Consider the following 20739-nt stretch of genomic DNA (forward strand, 5'->3'; position numbering starts at 1 on the left):
GAAATTGTTAGTCTGTAATGTTTATTTTGTTTTGATGTTCAGCACACTGCTTTGGAGAGCCTATTTTAGGACTGAGAAGGTGGTTGCTAAGTTTTTTTTTTAATAATTAAAATGTCAGATGGCTTGTTAAAAAAAAATAAAATTACCCTCCATATATATAAAGACAAGTAGGCACCTAGCTGTGATGCCCTGTTGTAAAATTACTCTCAGTGGGTAAGCATTTTGAGACAACTGTCACTGTATCCATGCCAGGAGATGTGAACGTTGCCTCTGCAACACTGCCGGCTAGCTTGAGGAGTAGATGACCTGAGCCAGGAATACTGATCAAGCGGATGACCCAACACAAAGAATCCAGGTGAATAACTAAAGATAGAGAACATTGTGACACCAGTATGGCACACAAGTAAACTTATGTTTTTTAGTTTATCTGCATTAGTTCAGTGCTGTAAAAAGTGGAAATTACACTCTTGATGCAGACAACTACCAAAATGTGGCAGTGTCGGGTCTTTGTTCATCAAATAAATCCTACCTGTGTGCCCTACTGGTGTCACATTGTGCTTTTCCCATTGTTGGTTGTTCACCCTGGAATCAGTTTTTTTTTTGTGTGTGTGTTGGGGTCATCCTGTTGATCTCTGCTCTTGGCTTTCCTCTCTATTGCATTGTATGCTGAGCCATAAGTCTTCTGTTTTGGAGTGGTAGCCTGGTACTCTTTCTGAAATAGTTATGCAGAGTAAATTGGTTTATTTATCCTTTACTCGTTCAGCTTTGCATTGTTACAGATCAAGAAACAAAGTACATAGACATTTGAAAGTGTGACGTGTTTCTGAAATGTTTCAGTTGGAATGATATTTGAAAAAGACATTCAAACGCAAAGTATTGTTGTTATTAAATTATACAGGAATGTGAAGACTTTTTGGACAAAGTGAACATGGCTAGCAAGATATGTTCTATAATCATCGCTGTGGAGGGGATGACATGTACTTCCTGTACTCAGACCATAGAGCAGAAGATTGGGAAACTGAGTGGTGTGTACCATATTGAAGTAAGTGATCTTCTAAAGATGTGCTTTGAAAGAAAATACAAAATACAATGTCAAAAGATTTGCAAATTATTCCAGGTAATAAATGGAAATAAAACAAAGCATAGAAAAGAAAATAAGATATATTTTTTATTGGACTAACAATACATTTTTTATTAGCTTTCGAAGGTAACTCTTCATCAGATCAGAAATGAGCACATTGACAAATATCAGAATATATAAGTGAAACAGAAAAGCATTCCAATGATAGTCTCACTATTACAACTGTCAGGAATGGTGAACCCTTGGACCAAAACCGGAGCTTTGGCAGACAAATAACCGGGGCTGGCACAGGCAAGAATCGGAACAGACTGGACTAGGATAAACTAACAGACTCATCAAGGCAGGACAGAGGTAACTAAACACAATGGACAACACAAGAACCGGATCCAGACGAAGCAAGGAAAAGAAGGCAAAGGGCCAGAACTGGAACCCAGACAGGACAAGGCAAGACTCGGAACTGGATTAAAACTGGGACTGGGACCCAGAAATGCAAGACAAGGCAAAACACGGAAGTAGATTAAAACTGGGTCCAGAAAAGCGCAAGACAAGGACTGGATCTGGACAGGACTAGACTGTAAGAGACAGGACAAAGCACAACTAGACAGGCAAGACAGGGTAGGAGCTAGGCAACAAGAATAACAGAAACAAGACAAACAAGGCAGGAACAGGATTCAGGATTCTCGAACAAGCTTGGCTGGAACAGGATTCAGGATTCTCGAACAGGCTTGGCTAGAACAGGATTCAGGATTCTCAAACAGGGTTCAGGATTCTTGAACAGGCTTGGCTGGAACAGGATTCTGGAACGGGCTTGGCTGGAACAGGATTCTGGAACGAGCTTGGCTTGGCTGGAACCGGATTCTGAAAGGGACTTGGCTTGACAGGGAACAGGAACAGAACTAGCTCAAACACACAACAGAATTTGGCAGAAACAGAGCTCAAGAGCCAGGAAGCAAACATAGCAGGCAAAGGATTAAGCAGACTAAGGGAAGACAAACAAACAAAGAAGCAATGTGCTTACCAGCACCCACAGCTGGAAAGGGAAAGGCCAGCCAGACTGAGAGGCAGCCACAGCTGTATAGCAGTGAAGTAATCAGGGCCGACGCTGGCTTCTATAGACTCTCAGAATAAACAGACAAGAACCACACACAGGAAACCGAACAGGGAATACAGAAACAAAGGTTGGCTTAAACACAGAGCTTAACTATAGCAAGAGTCAAAAGCAGGGCTAGACTAAAAACAGGAGCCAAGGGTAGAGTCAAACAGATACAGACACCAAGGGCAGGGTGTGGCTCTAGAGCCAGGCTTTCAGGATCAAGGTTCAAAAGCAAACACACAGAAACAAAGCAAAGCATTGAAACACAAGACTCAAAGAAACACAGAACAGACCTTCAGGAGCCAGATTCTCAGAAACAAAACCAAGCAGGGAAATGCTCTAAACAGGTAACACAAGATTAAGAGACCTCTTGCAAAGGCAACGTAGGAAAGCTCCCTGGGTCCTTATAAAGGAGTAGGCTGATGATGTCACAAGTAGGAAATGAAGCAGAAGCGGGGAGACCAAAGCGAGGCTTTGCTAACAGGAAAAACAACAACAGGAAATGAAGCAGAAGCAGAGAGACCAAAGCGAGGCTTGGCTTACAGGAAGAACAACAATAGGGAAAAAGGCAGACTGGAGAGGTCACAGAGCTAGATACAGAGAAACAGTAGGTCTGAACATAAGGGCACGGCCACAACCATGACACTCACAGGAAGAGGGTGGGGGTGGGTTAGGTGAGAGGGAGAGATGGATGGATGGGTGGTAAGAGGGTGACAAAGCAGTATAATTTTATGGTTTATGGTGGGATAGAAATCCTAGATCTTTAAGTCCTGTCTGGTGGGTGTCAAAATAAATTATCATTTTGACTTCAAAGGTCTTAAGTTCCTAGATTATCTTAAAAATTTCTTTTAGTATTCGCACCATAAAAATCATTGATTTAGTGTTCTGGTTTTGTAAAGTGCTGTCCCAAAGAGGTGACATCCTGGTTGTCATAATGATGTTTAGTATTATGTCTATGTAAATTGATCCTTAGCATCTGGCTTGTTTCTCCAGTAGAGCACCCTTCTTCACACTTTTTCCATTCAATGATATATACCAGTGTTTCCTAAGTCAGTCCTGGAGTACCTTTTGCAGTCAGATTTTCAGGATGTCCACAATGAATATGCATGAGATTGATTTCTTTGAAAACCTGACTGGCAAGGGGGGTACTGCAGGACCGACTTGGGAAACACTGATATATACCAAATTTGAAGATGAGCTGTGACCCAAGAGATACAGATAAACACTTCAAAATCCTGACTGAATCCTTCAAACAAAAAGGCTACGACCCCAAAATAATCTCCAAAAATATTACCTCTTTCCTTAAAGTGGAGGAGTGGCCTAGTGGTTAGGGTGGTGGACTTTGGTCCTGGGGAACTGAGTTGGATTCCCACTTCAGGCACAGGCAGCTCCTTGTGACTCTGGGCAAGTCACTTAACCCTCCATTGCCCCATGTAAGTCGCATTGAGCCTGCCATGAGTGGGAAAGCGCAGGGTACAAATGTAACAAAAAAAAAAAATACCCAGAGAACACCTATTGCAGTACAAAGTTTAAAAACCACATAGAGAGAATCCCCTTTGTAGTGACATACAATCCAGAGTTGGAAGAACTGAGAAGAATCATAAAAGATCTACAGCCACTACTCCAGGAGGATGAATTACTGAAAGAGAGATTCCCAGCTCCACCAGTGCTGGCCTTCTGACAGCCACCTAATTTGAAACACAAATTAGTAAAAAGCTAGCTCCCAATACAAGCTCAAAAAGAAGGGAATGGCACATGTCCTTGCAATATACCAAGATGCAGACTGTGCCAGCACATCTCACAGGATTCCACAGTCAGTCACCCGGGAAAATCATTCAGCATAAGGGGATCCTTCACATGCTTATCTTCAAATGTGGTATAATTCATTCAATGCAAAAACTGTGAAGAGGGGTGCTATATTGGAGAAACAAGCCAGATGCTAAAGACGAGGATCAGTTTTCATAGACATCACGGTGCCAACCAGGATGTCACCTCTGTGGTACAGCACTTTACAAAACCAGAACAATGCATCAATGATTTTATGGTGAGAATATTAAAAGAAAATTTTCATACAATCCAGGACCGTAAGACCTTTGAAGTCAAAATGATAAAATATTTTGGCACCCACCAGACAGGACTTAACAAAGATCTGGGTTTTCTATCCCAGTATAAACCATAACATTATACTGCTCTGTCGCCCTCTTATCACCCATCTGTTTCTCACAAGCCACCCCACCATCTTCCTGTGTTACTTTAATTGGAATTTTTTTGTGTTTCACTTACATATTCTGATATTTGTCAACATTTGCTCATTTTTGTTCTGAAGAAGAAGGGTTACTTTAAAAAGCTAATCAAAAATGTATTAAGTTAGTCCAATAAAAAAGGTATCATATTATTTTCTTTCTGTTTTATTTCTTCTATTTATTATATTTAAAAGTGGACTAACACATCTACCATACCACTTTACTCAAATTATTCCAGAAATCAGGGGGTAACAAAAAATGAAAATGTCTACTGGAACCAGCAGTGTGGCCTGTCTGTTTTTCAATATAATAGTTTCATAATGAATCCGACAGCCACGGAAAAATAAATATGTAACATGTCTCTGATAAGATAAAAGTGAAGAATATGAAAATAATCAAGCCCCAACAAACCTACATCAATTAAAAATACATTAGCTAGCTCCATTATTTGTCCTGTCATCCGTTTTTCAGTGGTAGATAAGCTTGGACATGTTTAATTATTCATATTAATCTGAGTAATTTTTTTTTTTATTTTACTTTTTTATTTGCTTTACATATAATGTGTTCAAAGTTTGAGTATGACATTTGAGTTATTTCCCTTCTGAAACAAATGAGAAGTGAGAACAATTATATGACGTTCCGTAAAATATTGTAAACCTTCCTTTTCAGGCAGTTCCTTTCAATGGAAAATGAGGTGGTATAGGAATAATGTGCGTTGTTGAGCTGTTTGTCCCAAAGGTTTCAATTCACCTTCTTATTTTGTAAGGTACTTTGTGTTGACTGTATAATTTTTCCATTCATACCTCTTGAATACTCCTATTCCTCTTTTCATTGCTGTATTTAGGATGGCTAAATTCAGAGGTCAATATTCCATCCTCATTCTTCTTGCTCTTTCCGCTGCTTTTGACACTGTCGATCACAGCATACTTCTCGATACCCTGTCCTCACTTGGATTCCAGGGCTCTGCCCTTTCTTGGTTCTCTTCCTACCTCTCCCTCCGCACCTTTAGTGTTCACTCTGGTGGATCCTCTTCTACTTCTATCCCTCTGCCTGCCGGCGTACCTCAGGGTTCTGTTCTTGGTCCCCTCCTCTTTTGTATCTACACTTCTTCCCTTGGTTCATTAATCTCATCCCATGGCTTTTCCTACCATCTCTATGCTGATGACTCCCAAATCTACCTTTCTACCCCTGATATCTCACCTTGCATCCAAACCAGTTTCAGCGTGCTTGTCTGACATTGCTGTCTGGATATCTCAACGCCACCTGAAATTAAACATGACCAAAACCGAGCTTCTCATTTTTCCCCCCAAACCCACCTCCCCACTCCCCCCGTTTTCTATTTCTGTTGATGGCTCTCTCATTCTCCCTGTCTACTCAGCTCGAAACCTTGGGGTCATCTTTGACTCTTCTCTCTCCTTCTCTGCTCATATCCAGCAGATCGCCAAGACCTGTCGTTTCTTTCTTTACAACATCTGTAAAATCCACCCCTTTCTTTCCGAGCACTCTACCAAAACCCTCATCCACACCCTTGTCACCTCTCGTTTAGACTACTGCAATCTGCTTCTTGCTGGCCTCCCACTTAGTCACCTCTCCCCTCTCCAATCGGTTCAAAACTCTGCTGCCCGTCTCGTCTTCCGCTAGGGTCGCTTTACTCATACTACCCCTCTCCTCAAGTCGCTTCACTGGCTCCCTATCCGTTTTCGCATCCTGTTCAAACTTCTTCTACTAACCTATAAATGTACTCACTCTGCTGCTCCCCAGTATCTCTCCACACTCGTCCTTCCCTACATCCCTTCCCGTGCACTCTGATCCATGGATAAATCCTTCTTATCTGTTCCCTTCTCCACTACTGCCAACTCCAGACTTCACGCCTTCTGTCTCGCTGCACCCTACGCCTGGAATAAACTTCCTGAGCCCATACGTCTTGCCCCATCCTTGGCCACCTTTAAATCTATACTGAAAGCCCACCTCTTTAACATTGCTTTTGACTCATAACCACTTGTAACCACTCACCTCCACCTACCCTCCTCTCCTCCTTCCTGTACACATTAATTGATTTGATTTGCTTACTTTATTTTTTGTCTATTAGATTGTAAGCTCTTTGAGCAGGGACTGTCTTTCTTCTATATTTGTGCAGCACTGCGTACGCCTTGTAGCGCTATAGAAATGTTAAATAGTAGTAGTAGTAGTAGTAGTAGTAAGCCACATTGAACTCGAGCTTGCTTGGAATAATGTGGGATATAAATGTTAAATTTTGAGAAAGGGGCTGTCTTATAATGTTGTTCTTAGATTTGTAAGTTATATATGTTGGCTAGGTATTTATGACCACAGAAGAGTAACTGGTTAGAATCTGCCAGCTTCAAGGAAGTGGAAATTGGCATATTGGATGAAAACAGCTTTCAGATAGTGACTTTACCTTCTGTAAAATAAGCTCCCTGTGGAAATTAGAGGAGCAGATGTTAAAAATGTGGTGGTGTTAAGAAGAATATTGGGATGGTGCTGCTTTTGGATATAGTTGAGTGATGATAGAAAGCGTTAAGCGGTTCTCCTGGGAATTATGAGATGCTGAAATTACTGTGGTGAGGTCTTAGGATGGGACATGAAGCTGGGCACTAGGTAATGCATCTTGAGTGCTCACCAGAACTTCTTTCCCCATATGGAAAAAAAAGTCTTGCGCCTAAAATTCAGTCTACTGTTAGATGCTGCTTTGATTAAAGAGGACTTAAAAAAACCCCTCCTACTTTTAGAGTAACAAGAACTTATTTTTGCTAAAATAAAAAAAGCACTCAGAGAGTTGAAAATGTTATCTAATATAATAAAACGCACCGTGAACGTTCTGAAGACAACGTTCTGTGAAGCCGGAAGCTTGAAGCCGGAAGCCTAAGTTCTCAGGACAACGTTCTGTGAAGCCGGAAGCTTGAAGCCTGAAGCCTTGAAGCCATCTGACGTCACTCCCAGGCTGAGGCTGAAGGGTTCGGGGATTCGTGGTGTGAAGCCTTCAAGCCAGCCAGCCGTCTCTGCCCCGCCCTCGCGACAAAACAAACAAATCCGGAAGCGAAACGTCAGGGAAGGAGGCGGCGCTCCCGACGTCTAGCCTTCCCTTCGCTGTGTTCCGCCTTCAAAACAAGGCGGAACACAGCAAAGGGAAAGCTAGACGTCGGGAGCGCCGCCTCCTTCCCTGACGCTTCGCTGCACGAACCGCCACGGAGGTAAAGTTAAAAAGAATTTTAAAAAAAAAAAAAGGGATGCATGGATGCGAAGGGGTGGGGGGGCATGGATGCGAGGCATGGATGCGAAGGAGGGGGCATGGATGCGAAGGGGTGGGGGGGCATGGATGCGAGGGGGGGGCATGGATGCGAGGCATGGATGCGAAGGGGGGGGCATGGATGCGAAGGGGTGGGGGGGCATGGATGCGAGGCATGGATGCGAAGGGGGGGGCATGGATGCGAAGGGGGGGGGAAAGAAGAGGGCGGGCCAGGCTGGGACATGGGAGAGAGCGTAGCATGGATGCGAGGGGGGGGGTCATGGAAGGGCGAGAGGGGACTTGCTGGAAAAGGATGAATGGAGGCGGCAGGGGACAGAGGAGCATGGATTACAGAGCAGGCCTCAGGCAGAGAGGGGAAATGCTGGAAAGGGAAAAATGGAGGGGCCAGGTGACAGATGAGCATGGATGGGCATGGATTGGAAGGGCAGGACTCAGGGAGAGGGGAATTGCTGGATAGGGATGAATGGAGGGGACAGATGGGCATGGATGGATATGGATTACAGAGCAGGCCTCAGGCAGAGAGGGGAAATGCTGGATAGGGAAAAATGGAGGGGCCAGGTGACAGAGGAGCATGGATGGGCATGGATTGGAAGGACAGGACTCAGGGAGAGGGGAATTGCTGGATAGGGATGAATGGAGGGGACAGATGGGCATGGATGGATATGGATTGCAGGGCAGGCCTCAGGCAGAGAGGGGAAATGCTGGATAGGGAAAAAGGGAGGGGCCAGGTGACAGAGGAGCATGGATGGGCATGGATTGGAAGGGCAGGACTCAGGGAGAGGGGAATTGCTGCATAGGGATGAATGGAGGGGACAGATGGGCATGGATGGATATGGATTGCAGGGCAGGCCTCAAGCAGAGAGGGGAAATGCTGGATAGGGATGAATGGAGGGGGCAGGTGACAGACAAACATGGATGGCCATGGATTGGGAGAGCAGGGCTCACGGACAGAGGGGAATTGCTGGAAAAGGATGAATGGAGGGGGCAGGGGACAGATGGCCATGGATTGGGAGGGCACGGCTCACACTCTCTCTCTCATATACAATGTCTTTCTCACTCTCACACACTCTGTCTCACACTGTATCACATTCACTCTCTATGTGCCACACAGTCACTCACACACTCGCTTGGTCTCATACACTCACTCAAACAGAGAATCTGTGTCTCACACACACTCTCTCTCTCTCCCACACACACACACTCTCACTCACACTGTGTCTCACATACACACTTGCACACACTCTCATTCTCACACACACACTCTCTCACAAACACACTCACACCCAGACTCACGCTCTCTCTCACACAATCACACTTTCACTCCGACTCTCAAACAGTCACTCTCACATACACTCTCCCAAACATACACACTCCGAGGAAAACCTTGCTAGCGCCCGTTTCATTTGTGTCAGAAACGGGCCTTTTTTACTAGTGTTCAATAAGACTTGAGAATATTGAGTTTCTCTCATGTTGCTCCAGTTGCAGTGTTTAAAAATGTATCTGCAAGTTTTTGGAGGTTTAAGATGCTGCTTTTCCACTTATTAAGGCATATTATAATGATAATAGGAAGAGAGCTTGTACTTGTAATTTAATAGCTGTCATCTTACCCTGTTCCTTCTATCCTATTTAATGTAATTTGTAATTGTATAACCACTGGTCTGGTGTTAGCCTTACATAAGTACATAAGTAATGCCACACTGGGAAAAGACCAAGGGTCCATCGAGCCCAGCATCCTGTCCACGACAGCGGCCAATCCAGGCCAAGGGCACCTGGCAAGCTTCCCAAACTTACAAACATTCTATACAATCAAGCCATTGTGATATCACTAATGAGGTTGGCTCTTATTGGTGGAATGAGCCACTATGACATCACAATAGGTTAAATCACTGCTCTATGTAATAAAAGTGAGCCAAGTAGAGGACATAAGTACATAAGTAATGCCACACTGGGAAAAGACCAAGGGTCCATCGAGCCCAGCATCCTGTCCACGACAGCGGCCAATCCAGGCCAAGGGCACCTGGCGAGCTTCCCAAACGTACAAACATTCTATACATGTTATTCCTAGAATTGTGGATTTTTCCCAAGTCCATTTAGTAGTGGTTTATGGACTTGTTCTTTAGGAAACCGTCTAACCCCTTTTTAAACTCTGCTAAACTAAGTGCCTTCATCACGTTCTCCGGCAACGAATTCCAGAGTTTAATTATGCGTTGGGTGAAGAAACTTTTTCTCCGATTTGTTTTAAATTTACTACACTGTAGTTTCATTGCATCCCTCCTAGTCTTAGTATTTTTGGAAAGCATGAACAGACGCTTCACATCCTCCTGTTCCACTCCACTCAATATTTTATGTACTTCTATCATGTCTCCCCTAGAGAGAGAGAGAGATGGAAGACTCTCTTTTTAAAATTTCACAGGGATATGTCCATTTTATCTATTTATTTATTAGGATTTATTTACCATCTTTTTGAAGAAATTCACTCAAGGCAGTGTACAGCAAGAATAAGTCAAACATAAGCAATAGACAATTACAGCAGTAAAAAATATTCCAGTAACAGTATAAGGAATGGCATAGTATGCTACATTGCCCCAACAAAATTGAACTGTTCCACAAAATATACTAAAACTAAAAATCAAAAATTGTGGAAACCTTACACATCTCAATAATACTGATCTATAGTGACCAAACACTGTTCACCAAACAAAAAATGCTCTGTTTGAGAAGAGTTTTTAACATTTTGGAAAAAAGGAGGGAAAAAAAGGCTCAGCTGTCAAAGGTAGCTGCCATTGGCTGGGCATAACCCACTTAATTTTGTAAAATGCCAAGGCTCCTTCTGATTAAGACCAATCATTGGCTAAAAACCTCCCAAATTTATTTATTTAGTAATTTAATTCAAATTTTGCCTGTTTGCTTCAGTTTTCTTCTGTGCAGTATATACGATTTGAAAAGATAGTGACAAAATATTTTGCTAGATCTGTGTTGAAATTTAGGATCTATATAAATGGGTGGTGTCTATTAGACAAATTAGGCTAGATTCTGCTATGGTGCCTGAAAATTCCATATGGAAAAAAATACATCTAGGCATATCTAATATAATCATTTGTACCGTCAACGTTCCATGGCTGGCTGGTTGTCTGGGTTCGTAACATCCTGATGTTAGAAATCCTCTAGCGTTTCATTCCTTCTCACTGTTCCACCCTCGCGTAAAGATGAAATGACGTCAGAGGGCGGAACAGTGAGAGGGAAGGGAACGCTGGAGGCGAGCTGACATCAGGATGTTACGAACACAAGCAAGACAAGTAAAGGCAATGGAACGCTGGACATGGAGGGGAGAACAGAATCGAGAGACATCGAGGGGAGGGCAGGGCAGAGGAGAATCGACTTGGATGGGATGGAAGGAGAGGAGAGAATCGCGGGACACGGATGGGGAGGGCAGGGCAGAGGAAAATCACTGGATATGGAGGGGATGGGAGGCGAGGGCAGAATCGCAGGATACAGAAGGGAGGGCAGAGGACAATCGCTGAACATGGAGGGGAGGCCAGGGCAGAGGAGAATCAATGGACATGGATGGGGATGGGAGGAGAGGAGAGAATCGCGGGACACGGAGGAGAGGGCAGGGTAGAGGACAATCACTGGACATGGAGGGGACGCCAGAATTGCGGGACACCGAGGGGAGGGCAGTGCAGAGGAGAATCACTGGACATGGAGGGGATGGGAGGCGAGGGCAGAACCGCGGGACACGGAAGGGAGAGCAGGGCAGAGGACAATCGCTGGACATGGAGGGGACGCCAGAATCACGGGACACCGAGGGGAGGGCAGTGCAGAGGAGAATCAATGGACATGGAGGGGAGGCCAGAACCACGGGACAAGGAGGGGATGGCAGGGCAGAGGAGGATCGCTGGAAATGGAGGGGAGGCCAGAATCATGGGATACAGAGAGGAGGGCAGGGCAAAGGGGAGGTCAGAATAGCGGGACACGGAGGGGAGGGGAGGGAAGAATCGCTGGACATGGAGGTGAGGGCAGGGGAGAGAGGAGAAATCGCTTCGATGAGAGCCTTAAAAACATAATCAACATTACAAGATAGCCTTGCTAGCACCCGCTTCATTTTTTTGACAAACGGGCCTTTTTTACTATATGCCTACATTTTATAGACTAGGTTTACATTTCCACGCAGTAAATAAAATTACACCAAGCACCTCTCCACGTGACCAAATCTAGTTGTGGCTATTTATGCCATGTTTTACTTGGCATAAATCCCGACACTTAAATTAGGTGCAGAGTGGGCTATAATAACATGCATAGATTCTAGAAATGCCCACGCCCCTTTTCATCTATGTGACTTAGAATTTACACACACCACTTTACAGAATACGCATAGCGATTTGTGCGTGTGAATCTTAATGCCAGTTAGTGCTGATAATTGCTTGTTAACATCCTTTAGCTAGTTAAACAATTAAGTTACATACATTGTTATAAAATACTCTTCGATTTCCGCACGGAAATTAAGACGCGATGTATAGAATCCCGGGGATTGCCTGCGTTTGCTACGTTATTTTTGTGTCACATACTATTGGTGTGGATATTCTTTAAATATACTCTTTTGTATGGTTTTCTAATTACAGCGGTTTTGTAGATAATGTCCATACATAATTCATGTTGGGTTTTTGTCATAGCAGTCTGTTTTACATTCATGTTGGGACATGCTGGTTCATTTTTTTTTTTTTAGTGGCGTGATACTAATGAATCATCCCTTCGCTGTTTAGAATAACAATAGCGTTCATTATCATTGGGTATTTCATTCATTTTTTTATGTTTTATTGTGCACAAGACGTTGTTGTTTTGACTTTTGCTGAACTTCAGGTGTTAAGTGCTCCAGATCACCGCTGTACGTTTATTGTTATGTTGCAGGTATTTTCCATGCTCCTCTTTGTCTCTTCTTAGTTTTTCAATTTTTATTTATAGTATTTTTCATATGGGTTTTATCGCTGTCTCTCATGCACATAACCCCTTATATATTTTTTTATATTTTTATCCATTTAATTATTTGGTTTTGAGTCAAGTTCTCATTTTTATGGTATTATTTTTATGTGCCACTGTTTTTACTAGTATGGGTCACCTAGTTAATTTCACTCCTTTACTACAACATTTCTTTGGTTCACATTCATATCACTTATGTTTTTAGATATTTATCTGAATTTTCCTTTTATGATTAGTAAGTACTTAGTACATAATAAGTACATAAGTAATGCCATACTGGGAAAAGACCAAGGGTCCATCGAGCCCAGCATCCTGTCCACGACAGCGGCCAATCCAGGCCAAGGGCACCTGGCAAGCTTCCCAAACGTACAAATATTCTATACAATCAAGCCATTGTGACATCACTAATGAGGTTGGCTCTTATTGGTGGAATGAGCCACTATGACATCACAATAGGTTAAATCACTGCTCTATGTAATAAAAGTGAGCCAAGTAGAGGACATAAGTACATAAGTAATGCCACACTGGGAAAAGACCAAGGGTCCATCGAGCCCAGCATCCTGTCCACGACAGCGGCCAATCCAGGCCAAAGGCACCTGGCAAGCTTCCCAAACGTACAAACATTCTATACATGTTATTCCTGGAATTTTGGATTTTTCCAAGTCCGTTTAGTAGCGGTTTATGGACTTGTCCTTTAGGAAACCGTCCAACCCCTTTTTAAACTCTGCTAAGCTAACCGCCTTAACCACTTTCTTCGGCAACGAATTCCAGAGTTTAATTACACGTTGGGTGAAGAAATATTTTCTCCGATTTGTTTTAAATTTACTACACTGTAGTTTCATCGCATGCCCCCTAGTCCTAGTATTTTTGGAAAGCGTGAACAGACGCTTCACATCCACCTGTTCCACTCCACTCATTATTTTATATACCTCTATCATGTCTCCCCTCAGCCGTCTCTTCTCCAAGCTGTATAGCCCTAGCCTCCTTAGTCTTTCTTCATAGGGAAGTCTTCCTATCCCCGCTATCATTTTAGTCGCCCTTCGCTGCACCTTTTCCAATTCTACTATATCTTTCTTGAGATGCGGCGACCAGAATTGAACACAATACTCAAGGTGCGGTCGCACCATGGAGCGATACAACGGCATTATAACATCCTCACACCTGTTTTCCATACCTTTCCTAATAATACCCAACATTCTATTCGCTTTCTTAGCCGCAGCAGCACACTGAGCAGAAGGTTTCAGTGTGTTATCGACGACGACACCCAGATCCCTTTCTTGGTCCGTAACTCCTAACGTGGAACCTTGCATGACGTAGCTATAATTCGGGTTCTTTTATGTCCCTGTTTACTAAGGTGCACTAGCGTTTTTAGCATGCGCTAAAAATTACCGTGCACTAACGCTAGAGACACCTATATATTCCTATGGGTGTCTGTAACGTTAGAGCGCATGCTAAAAACGCTAGTACACCAATAACATGGCTTAGTAAATAGGGCCATTATTGTCTAGATTGTTTTATTATTTGTTTTTTATTAATATATTTATTGTTATTTACTTTTTTCTTTTATGTATATATGGTGGTTTTCTAATATTTGTTTATTTATGTTCATGCTTTTCCATGAGGACCCCTGACGAAGGCTAATGTGCCGAAACACGGCCCGTGTTGGGTTTTGCCTGTATTTGTTATCGGAGAATAAACATTTTTGGAACATTTACAACTATATGCCTTTGGGACTTTTGTTCTTCGGAACTTGTGGTTTTTGGTGACTTGCACCCTTTTAGCTTTTGTAAACAGGCACATTTTTGAGAATGTTATAAACTTACCCTGATGTTAGGTAACTGTAGTCTAACAAATGCCTGTTAAATCATTTATGATAGAAATATAGAAAATGACTGCAGATGAATTATGTATTCTGTGTCTCTTGTTCTGCTTATGGAGCTATGGAGAAGATTCCCTGTAAAACTGTAGCAAATAAATTGAGTATAGTTTAATTATGTTCTATTTTTGGGACCGAATGTTCTGCATGTTTCAAATTTTTAAGCCTATATTTTCAAATAAAGTATGACATAATGGTGTCTTTTACTGATTTGGCTGGGCAGTGGTTTTAAATTGATTAAATGGATGGATAATTTAATGAAGAATTATCTCCTGGCTGTTTTCTTGCCCCTGGTAAAGGTAAGATTGGATCATAATGGGGCTGTCTTTCAGGTATATTAGTTTGGCCTTTTGGATATTGAAATTATACAGTGTGTCTCTGGGCACTTTGTTACTAATTGAATTGTTATTGTCCTATTAAAGGTTAATGTGTTCGTCACCAATTCATGCCCCTTTGTGGGCCGCAAACAGCTCTCTCTTTCAAGACATTCATGAGAGAGGTTTGCTTATATCTGATTTAAGGGACAAAATCATTTGCAGAATTTTGTTTCCTTGAAAACCAAACTGGTTTGCAGTCCTAAGTTACAGCAGTTGCTAGACCTTATAGGTTATCAATAGAAATCAAACAAAATTAAAACATGGAAAAGAAAATAAGATGATACCTTTTTTTATTGGACATAACTTAATACATTTCTTGATTAGCTTTCGAAGGTTGCCCTTCTTCCTCAGATCAGAAATAAGCAAATGTGCTAGCTGACAGTGTATATAAGTGAAAACATTCAAGCATTACTATGACAGTAAAATAGATACTATTGGAGATTCTACATGGAATGTTGCTACTATTGGAGATTCTACATGGAATGTTGCTATTCCACTAGCAACATTCCATGTAGAAGGCTGCGCAGGCTTCTGTTTCTGTGAGTCTGACGTCCTGCACGTACGTGCAGGACGTCACTCACAGAAGCAGAAGCCTGCGCGGCCACATTGCTGATCTACAAGGGCCGACTTCTGCATGGAATGTTGCTAGTGGAATAGCAACATTCCATGTGGAATCTATAGAAATCAAACAAAATAAAACATGGAAAAGAAAATAAGATGATACCTTTTTTATTGGACATAACTTAATACATTTCTTGATTAGCTTTCGAAGGTTGCCTTTCTTCGTCAGATCGGAAATAAGCAAATGTGCTAACTGACAGTGTATATAAGTGAAAACATTCAAGCATTACTATGACAGTAAAATAGATACTATTGGAGATTCTACATGGAATGTTGCTACTATTGGAGATTCTACATGGAATGTTGCTATTCCAGTAGCAACATTCCATGTAGAAGGCTGCGCAGGCTTCTGTTTCTGTGAGTCTGACGTCCTGCACGTACGTGCAGGACGTCACTCACAGAAGCAGAAGCCTGCGCGGCCACATTGCTGATCTACAAGGGCCGACTTCTGCATGGAATGTTGCTAGTGGAATAGCAACATTCCATGTGGAATCTATAGAAATCAAACAAAATAAAACATGGAAAAGAAAATAAGATGATACCTTTTTTATTGGACATAACTTAATACATTTCTTGATTAGCTTTCGAAGGTTGCCCTTCTTCGTCAGATCGGAAATAAGCAAATGTGCTAGCTGACAGTGTATATAAGTGAAAACATTCAAGCATTACTATGACAGTCTGACAGGGTGGGAGGAGGGGGGTGGGTAGACCTTATAAGAAACTAAAGGAGGACTGTTCTTAGCACTGCTATGGAACAGTTGAAGGGCTTCTTTTAAACCCGCTAAGTCCAAATTAGTTGCATTGGACTTAAAGGATTTTGGAAATAAGCCCTTCAATTGTAAGCAGAACATTTTAAAGAGCCAGGGCATTTTGTGTATCCAGTTGATTTTATTTTATTTATTTTAAGCTTCTGGCGAGGTTTTTTTTTTTTTTTTTTGCTTTTCTTTGGCTATCTGCTCCTCCTCCTCTCACAGTGACTTCCTAGTCTTCCTTGTAGTAACTGATGCAAACTTTTTCTCCTGGACTCCTGTTGGCCACTGCTGCAATTTCCCCTCTCCCCATCCACCCCTGGTATAATTACCTCACTGGCACCATTTCTATCAGGCATAAGGGTGATCTGACATCTGGAAGTTTTCCAGCCCTGGTTTTGTCTCTCTTTGCAGCAGCAGGTGCAATTATGGAAACCTGTGATCACAACTCGCGTTGCCGCTTTCTAGCAGCAAGGATGGGCATGCTTTAGAGTACATTCAAATATGACCAGTACCATCAGGTTCACTCAAAGTTCTATGCGCATGTTTCAGCTGGTAAAACTGTATTTGCCACTAATTACAAAAGTTCATCTAGGCATAGACACATCTATTCTATCTACAGTCATGGACCTTCCTCCCTGGACATCTTCTTTGAGATGTCTGTATTTGTGTTCAGTAAGAATTGGCACTTTTGTATGGCCATGCGACCCCTGCCATGCCATCTGCTATCCTGGAACACCTGCACGTATATCTCATTAAAGTAGATATTTTCCTAATATCTACTTTTACACATGTATATGCTGGGCTAATTTTATAAGCAGCCGCTTGAGTGTATAAAATATCCCCTCTAAAGTCCCTTTGGTTTTTAGGTGTTCTTTACTGAAGCAAAAACAGAAGAACCACCTTATGAGCAGGTCCTGTGTGTGACCTAGTTTCAGCAGGGGAACCTGATGAATGGATGTTTCTAGAATGGGCACGTGCGAGATGTGAGCAGTAGAGCCTAAGAGGCAGATGCACTAAAGCTAAATGAGCCTTTAATGACTCTCCAACGAGGAAAATTTGATCCGTTGCATGCATCAAAGGGCTTTTACCGAGGAAGCCAGCAGCTAACGAAAACGGAATGGAGATGAGCAATTAGTGTGAAAACCCCATTGAAACGACATGCACTAACCTTTTCCGATTGCCTTTACGCAGGAAAAAGGCAGGAAATCTAACGAGAGGTCTGATGCCTGCCTTCGCCCAGCTTCGGTCGCGCATCTCTCTCCTGCTGCGCCCGCCCCTGTCTGACGTCAGTAACCTACGTAGGTTACCGACGTCAGACAGGGGCGGGCCCAGGAGGAGAGAGACGTGCGACAGAAGCTGGGCGAAGGCAGGCATCAGCTTTCTTCTTGCCCGTGCAGCGCCTTCAGACAGAGGAGAGAGGCGCTGCACGGGCCCGGTAAGAGGGAGGGGGGCCCGATGGAGGAGGGGAATGGCGGCGACGACCCCAAGAGGGGGCGGGCCACAGGGCGGAGGATGTCGGGAGGCGGAGCTGAGGGGAGACAGAGTAGTGAGGAAGGGAGGGGGGCCGGGGCTGCTAAAGGTACGTTTGCTTTTCTTCTTGCTTTTTAATTTAGAATGCAGGGGGAAGTAGGGCGGGGGGAACGGCGACCACGGGTGGGGGGGCAAGGACGGCCATACAGGACGCTCCTGACCAGTGCCTTTGCCCCCTCCCGACCCTTTTTTTTTATTTTTGTTTTGATTTGGGAGCCATGTGCTTGTGATTTGACTGTGTTTTGACTGTTTGTGGCATGCGCAGAGCAGCTAACATAACGCTTGGCTGCTCTGCGCATGATTTGGGGGCCGATTAACGATGTGTATTGTGATTCTTTGATACATTGTACGTTTCAATACCGATCTCAGCATGTGTGACTTTTTTTTTTGGTGCATTTTTCGTTATTTTAAAATCGTTAGGGACTTTAACGATTTAGATTTTTTTACGTTTGGTTGCTGCATCTGCCTCTAAGAGTAGTTGAAAATGATGATTTCAGTAAGATGATGAGATCGGGGGCTAGTGGGGGTTCCCAGGTCCCAACAGCCGGAGAAAAAGTAGAAAGGGATTAGAGGGTTAGTGAGGTGGAGCGAGGCGAGGGATGCAGGTGAACAGGATTAAGTGCTACAGTTTAACAGCATTTTTGGAAATTTTGTGTAGTTTGAGTGCACCTTTTCCAATCTTGTTACATTTTCCGTTGTGGGGTACATGTTTTGTAAGGTCATATAGATCCCATCATTAAGGTCTGGCCCAAGGATTGTCTGATGTTTTAGATGAATCTTCAGCCGTGTGTGTCACCCTCCTCCCTCCAAAGGGTGGTTCAAGGCCCTACTCACTCCATAGTCTGGTGTCTCATTTTATCTTCCTTCCCTTCCCTTTCTATCCAGCATCTCTCACCTATCTTTCCTTGTTAGCCTGCATTTGTCCCTGGATTGATTTCACTGCTGCTGCCTGCACTTAAAGGCAAAGTGCATGGCCTACTGGGAACAAGCTTCCTGTCAGAGGTGTGGCACAGTGCAGGTTTTAAGTGTGGGTGACTGCTGCTGTTCTGACCCCTAGTCCAGCTAGTGGTAACGCTGGCTGTGCCCATCATCAAATGTGAGTGAAATGATGATACTAAATATGATGCAGAATGTTTGAGAGATTTGTATTCTGAAATAATGGATTTATATATTTCATACGTTCCTGGATTTGCCCATTTTTTAAGTTGTGTAAACAAATTCTGTGATGAGCCTGGGGTTATAATCATGATAAACTTTGTCTTTTAAGAAAACTATGTTCCATTCCCCTGAGATTAGATGTAATCTCCATTGCGTAAATTATGCTAAACTGGTAATGATTTAAGTCCTATTAACTTTTTTCTTATTACCCTTTATATCGGGTTCTCTCTACTGAACTTTATTTCCACACTCTTACACCCTTTAAAATCCTGTCTGAATCCCATTCTAAAGTCTCTTACATATTTACTCTTGTTTCTAGGTGACCTTGGAAGGAAAAACTGCTTTCATTATTTATAATGCAGACGTTCAAACACCAGAGTCATTGCGGGAAGCTGTGGATGACATGGGATTTGATGCTACTCTTCCTAATTCAACGCCCCAGCCTGTATTTACCAACACTGCTGCACTCAGCATCTCTGCCTCATCAGCTCTCTCAGCTGAGCAGATTCGTGGTGCACTGCTCAGTACCAGGGGGGTCCTCAATGTCAAGACATCCCTTGATCAAAATGTTGCAGTCGTGACTTTCATCCCCTCCCTTGTGAGCACCAATCAGCTCATTCAGCAGGTCCCAGGCTTGAGTCTGGATTCTCCAGCACAGGATAAAAAGTCTCCTTTCACCTGTGAAGACCCTCGCTTGATCTCCGCCAGTGAAGCGATGGTGAAGATGAAAATAGAAGGGATGACTTGTCATTCTTGCACCAGCACTATTGAAGGAAAAGTGGGCAAGCTGCAAGGGGTTCAACGAATTAAAGGTATCAACTGTATTCTTAATTTTTTCCATGGATTACTACGTCTTGATAAATTCATATTGAAAATGTATGGTTATACAGCTATTCAAAAAAAAAAACACTCTTCTCAAAGCTAGCAATAAATTACCATCTAATATAATAATTTGCTATGTGAACGTTCTAAAGTGTCTCACTGGGATCGTAACCACCTGCTGATGTCACTGGCCAGCAGTAGAACCCTGCTTGCCTGACGTCAGCAGGGGGTTACGATCCCAGTGAGAGACGCGCGTTGAAGAACAGTGGGAGTGGGCAGAGACGTCCCTATGTGCATGTCGCCCCCCTCCAAAATCGCCAACCCCCCTCTGCTCCCCTCCCCTCCTCTTACCGGGGTCCCGGCGGCAGCAGTGAAGAGCCTCGCGAGTCTGCTGCCTTCCCTTCTCTTCACTCTCAGCTCTGACTCTGGTCCCGCCCTTGCGGAAACAGGGAATGTGGGCGGGACCAGAGCTGAGAGCGAAGAGAAGGGAAGGCAGCAGACTCGCGAGGCTCTTCACTGCTGCTGCCGGGACCCCGGTAAGGGGGGGGGGGGGGGTAGGGGAGGGTAGCAGAGGGAGGGGTTGGTGATTTTGGAGGGGGGGCGACGTGCACGTAGGGGGATGGGCGGGGCCAGTGTCGGGGAGGGGAGGGCCGCGGGTGGAGGCATCGCAAGGACGTGTCTGTGAGACAGAGAGGAGGGGGGACTGGAACTCGGGGGAGGGACAGAGGGAAGGAGAGAGAGAGGGAGGGAGGGCCTGGAAATCGGAAGGGAAGAAAGGGGGCCGTGGGACTTGGAGGGGACAGAGGGAGAGAGCGAGGGAGGGAGAGAGAGAGAACCTTGCTAGCACCCGTTTCATTTCATACTGAAACGGGCCTTTTTTTACTAGTTTGTAATATAAGGAATAGTGTAGGCCTCAGAACCCAACCTGCCTTAACATTTCTTTTATA

At 43.6% G+C, this 20739-nt stretch overlaps 1 protein-coding gene across 3 annotated transcripts in view; it reads left to right on the forward strand.

Annotated features, from left to right (window-relative positions):
• The window catches only part of ATP7A (ATPase copper transporting alpha), a 179282-nt gene that overhangs the window by 47436 nt on the left and 111107 nt on the right, over nucleotides 1-20739 (forward strand). For all 3 annotated transcript variants that reach the window (XM_030210064.1, XM_030210065.1, XM_030210066.1), the window contains exons 2-3: nucleotides 899-1042; nucleotides 19290-19782. In XM_030210064.1, the coding sequence (XP_030065924.1) occupies nucleotides 899-1042; nucleotides 19290-19782 (637 nt within the window). The remainder of the gene's footprint in view (nucleotides 1-898; nucleotides 1043-19289; nucleotides 19783-20739) is intronic.

The sequence above is a fragment of the Microcaecilia unicolor genome, chromosome 7 (genome assembly GCF_901765095.1).
Source record: "Microcaecilia unicolor chromosome 7, aMicUni1.1, whole genome shotgun sequence".
Lineage (NCBI taxonomy): Eukaryota > Metazoa > Chordata > Amphibia > Gymnophiona > Siphonopidae > Microcaecilia > Microcaecilia unicolor.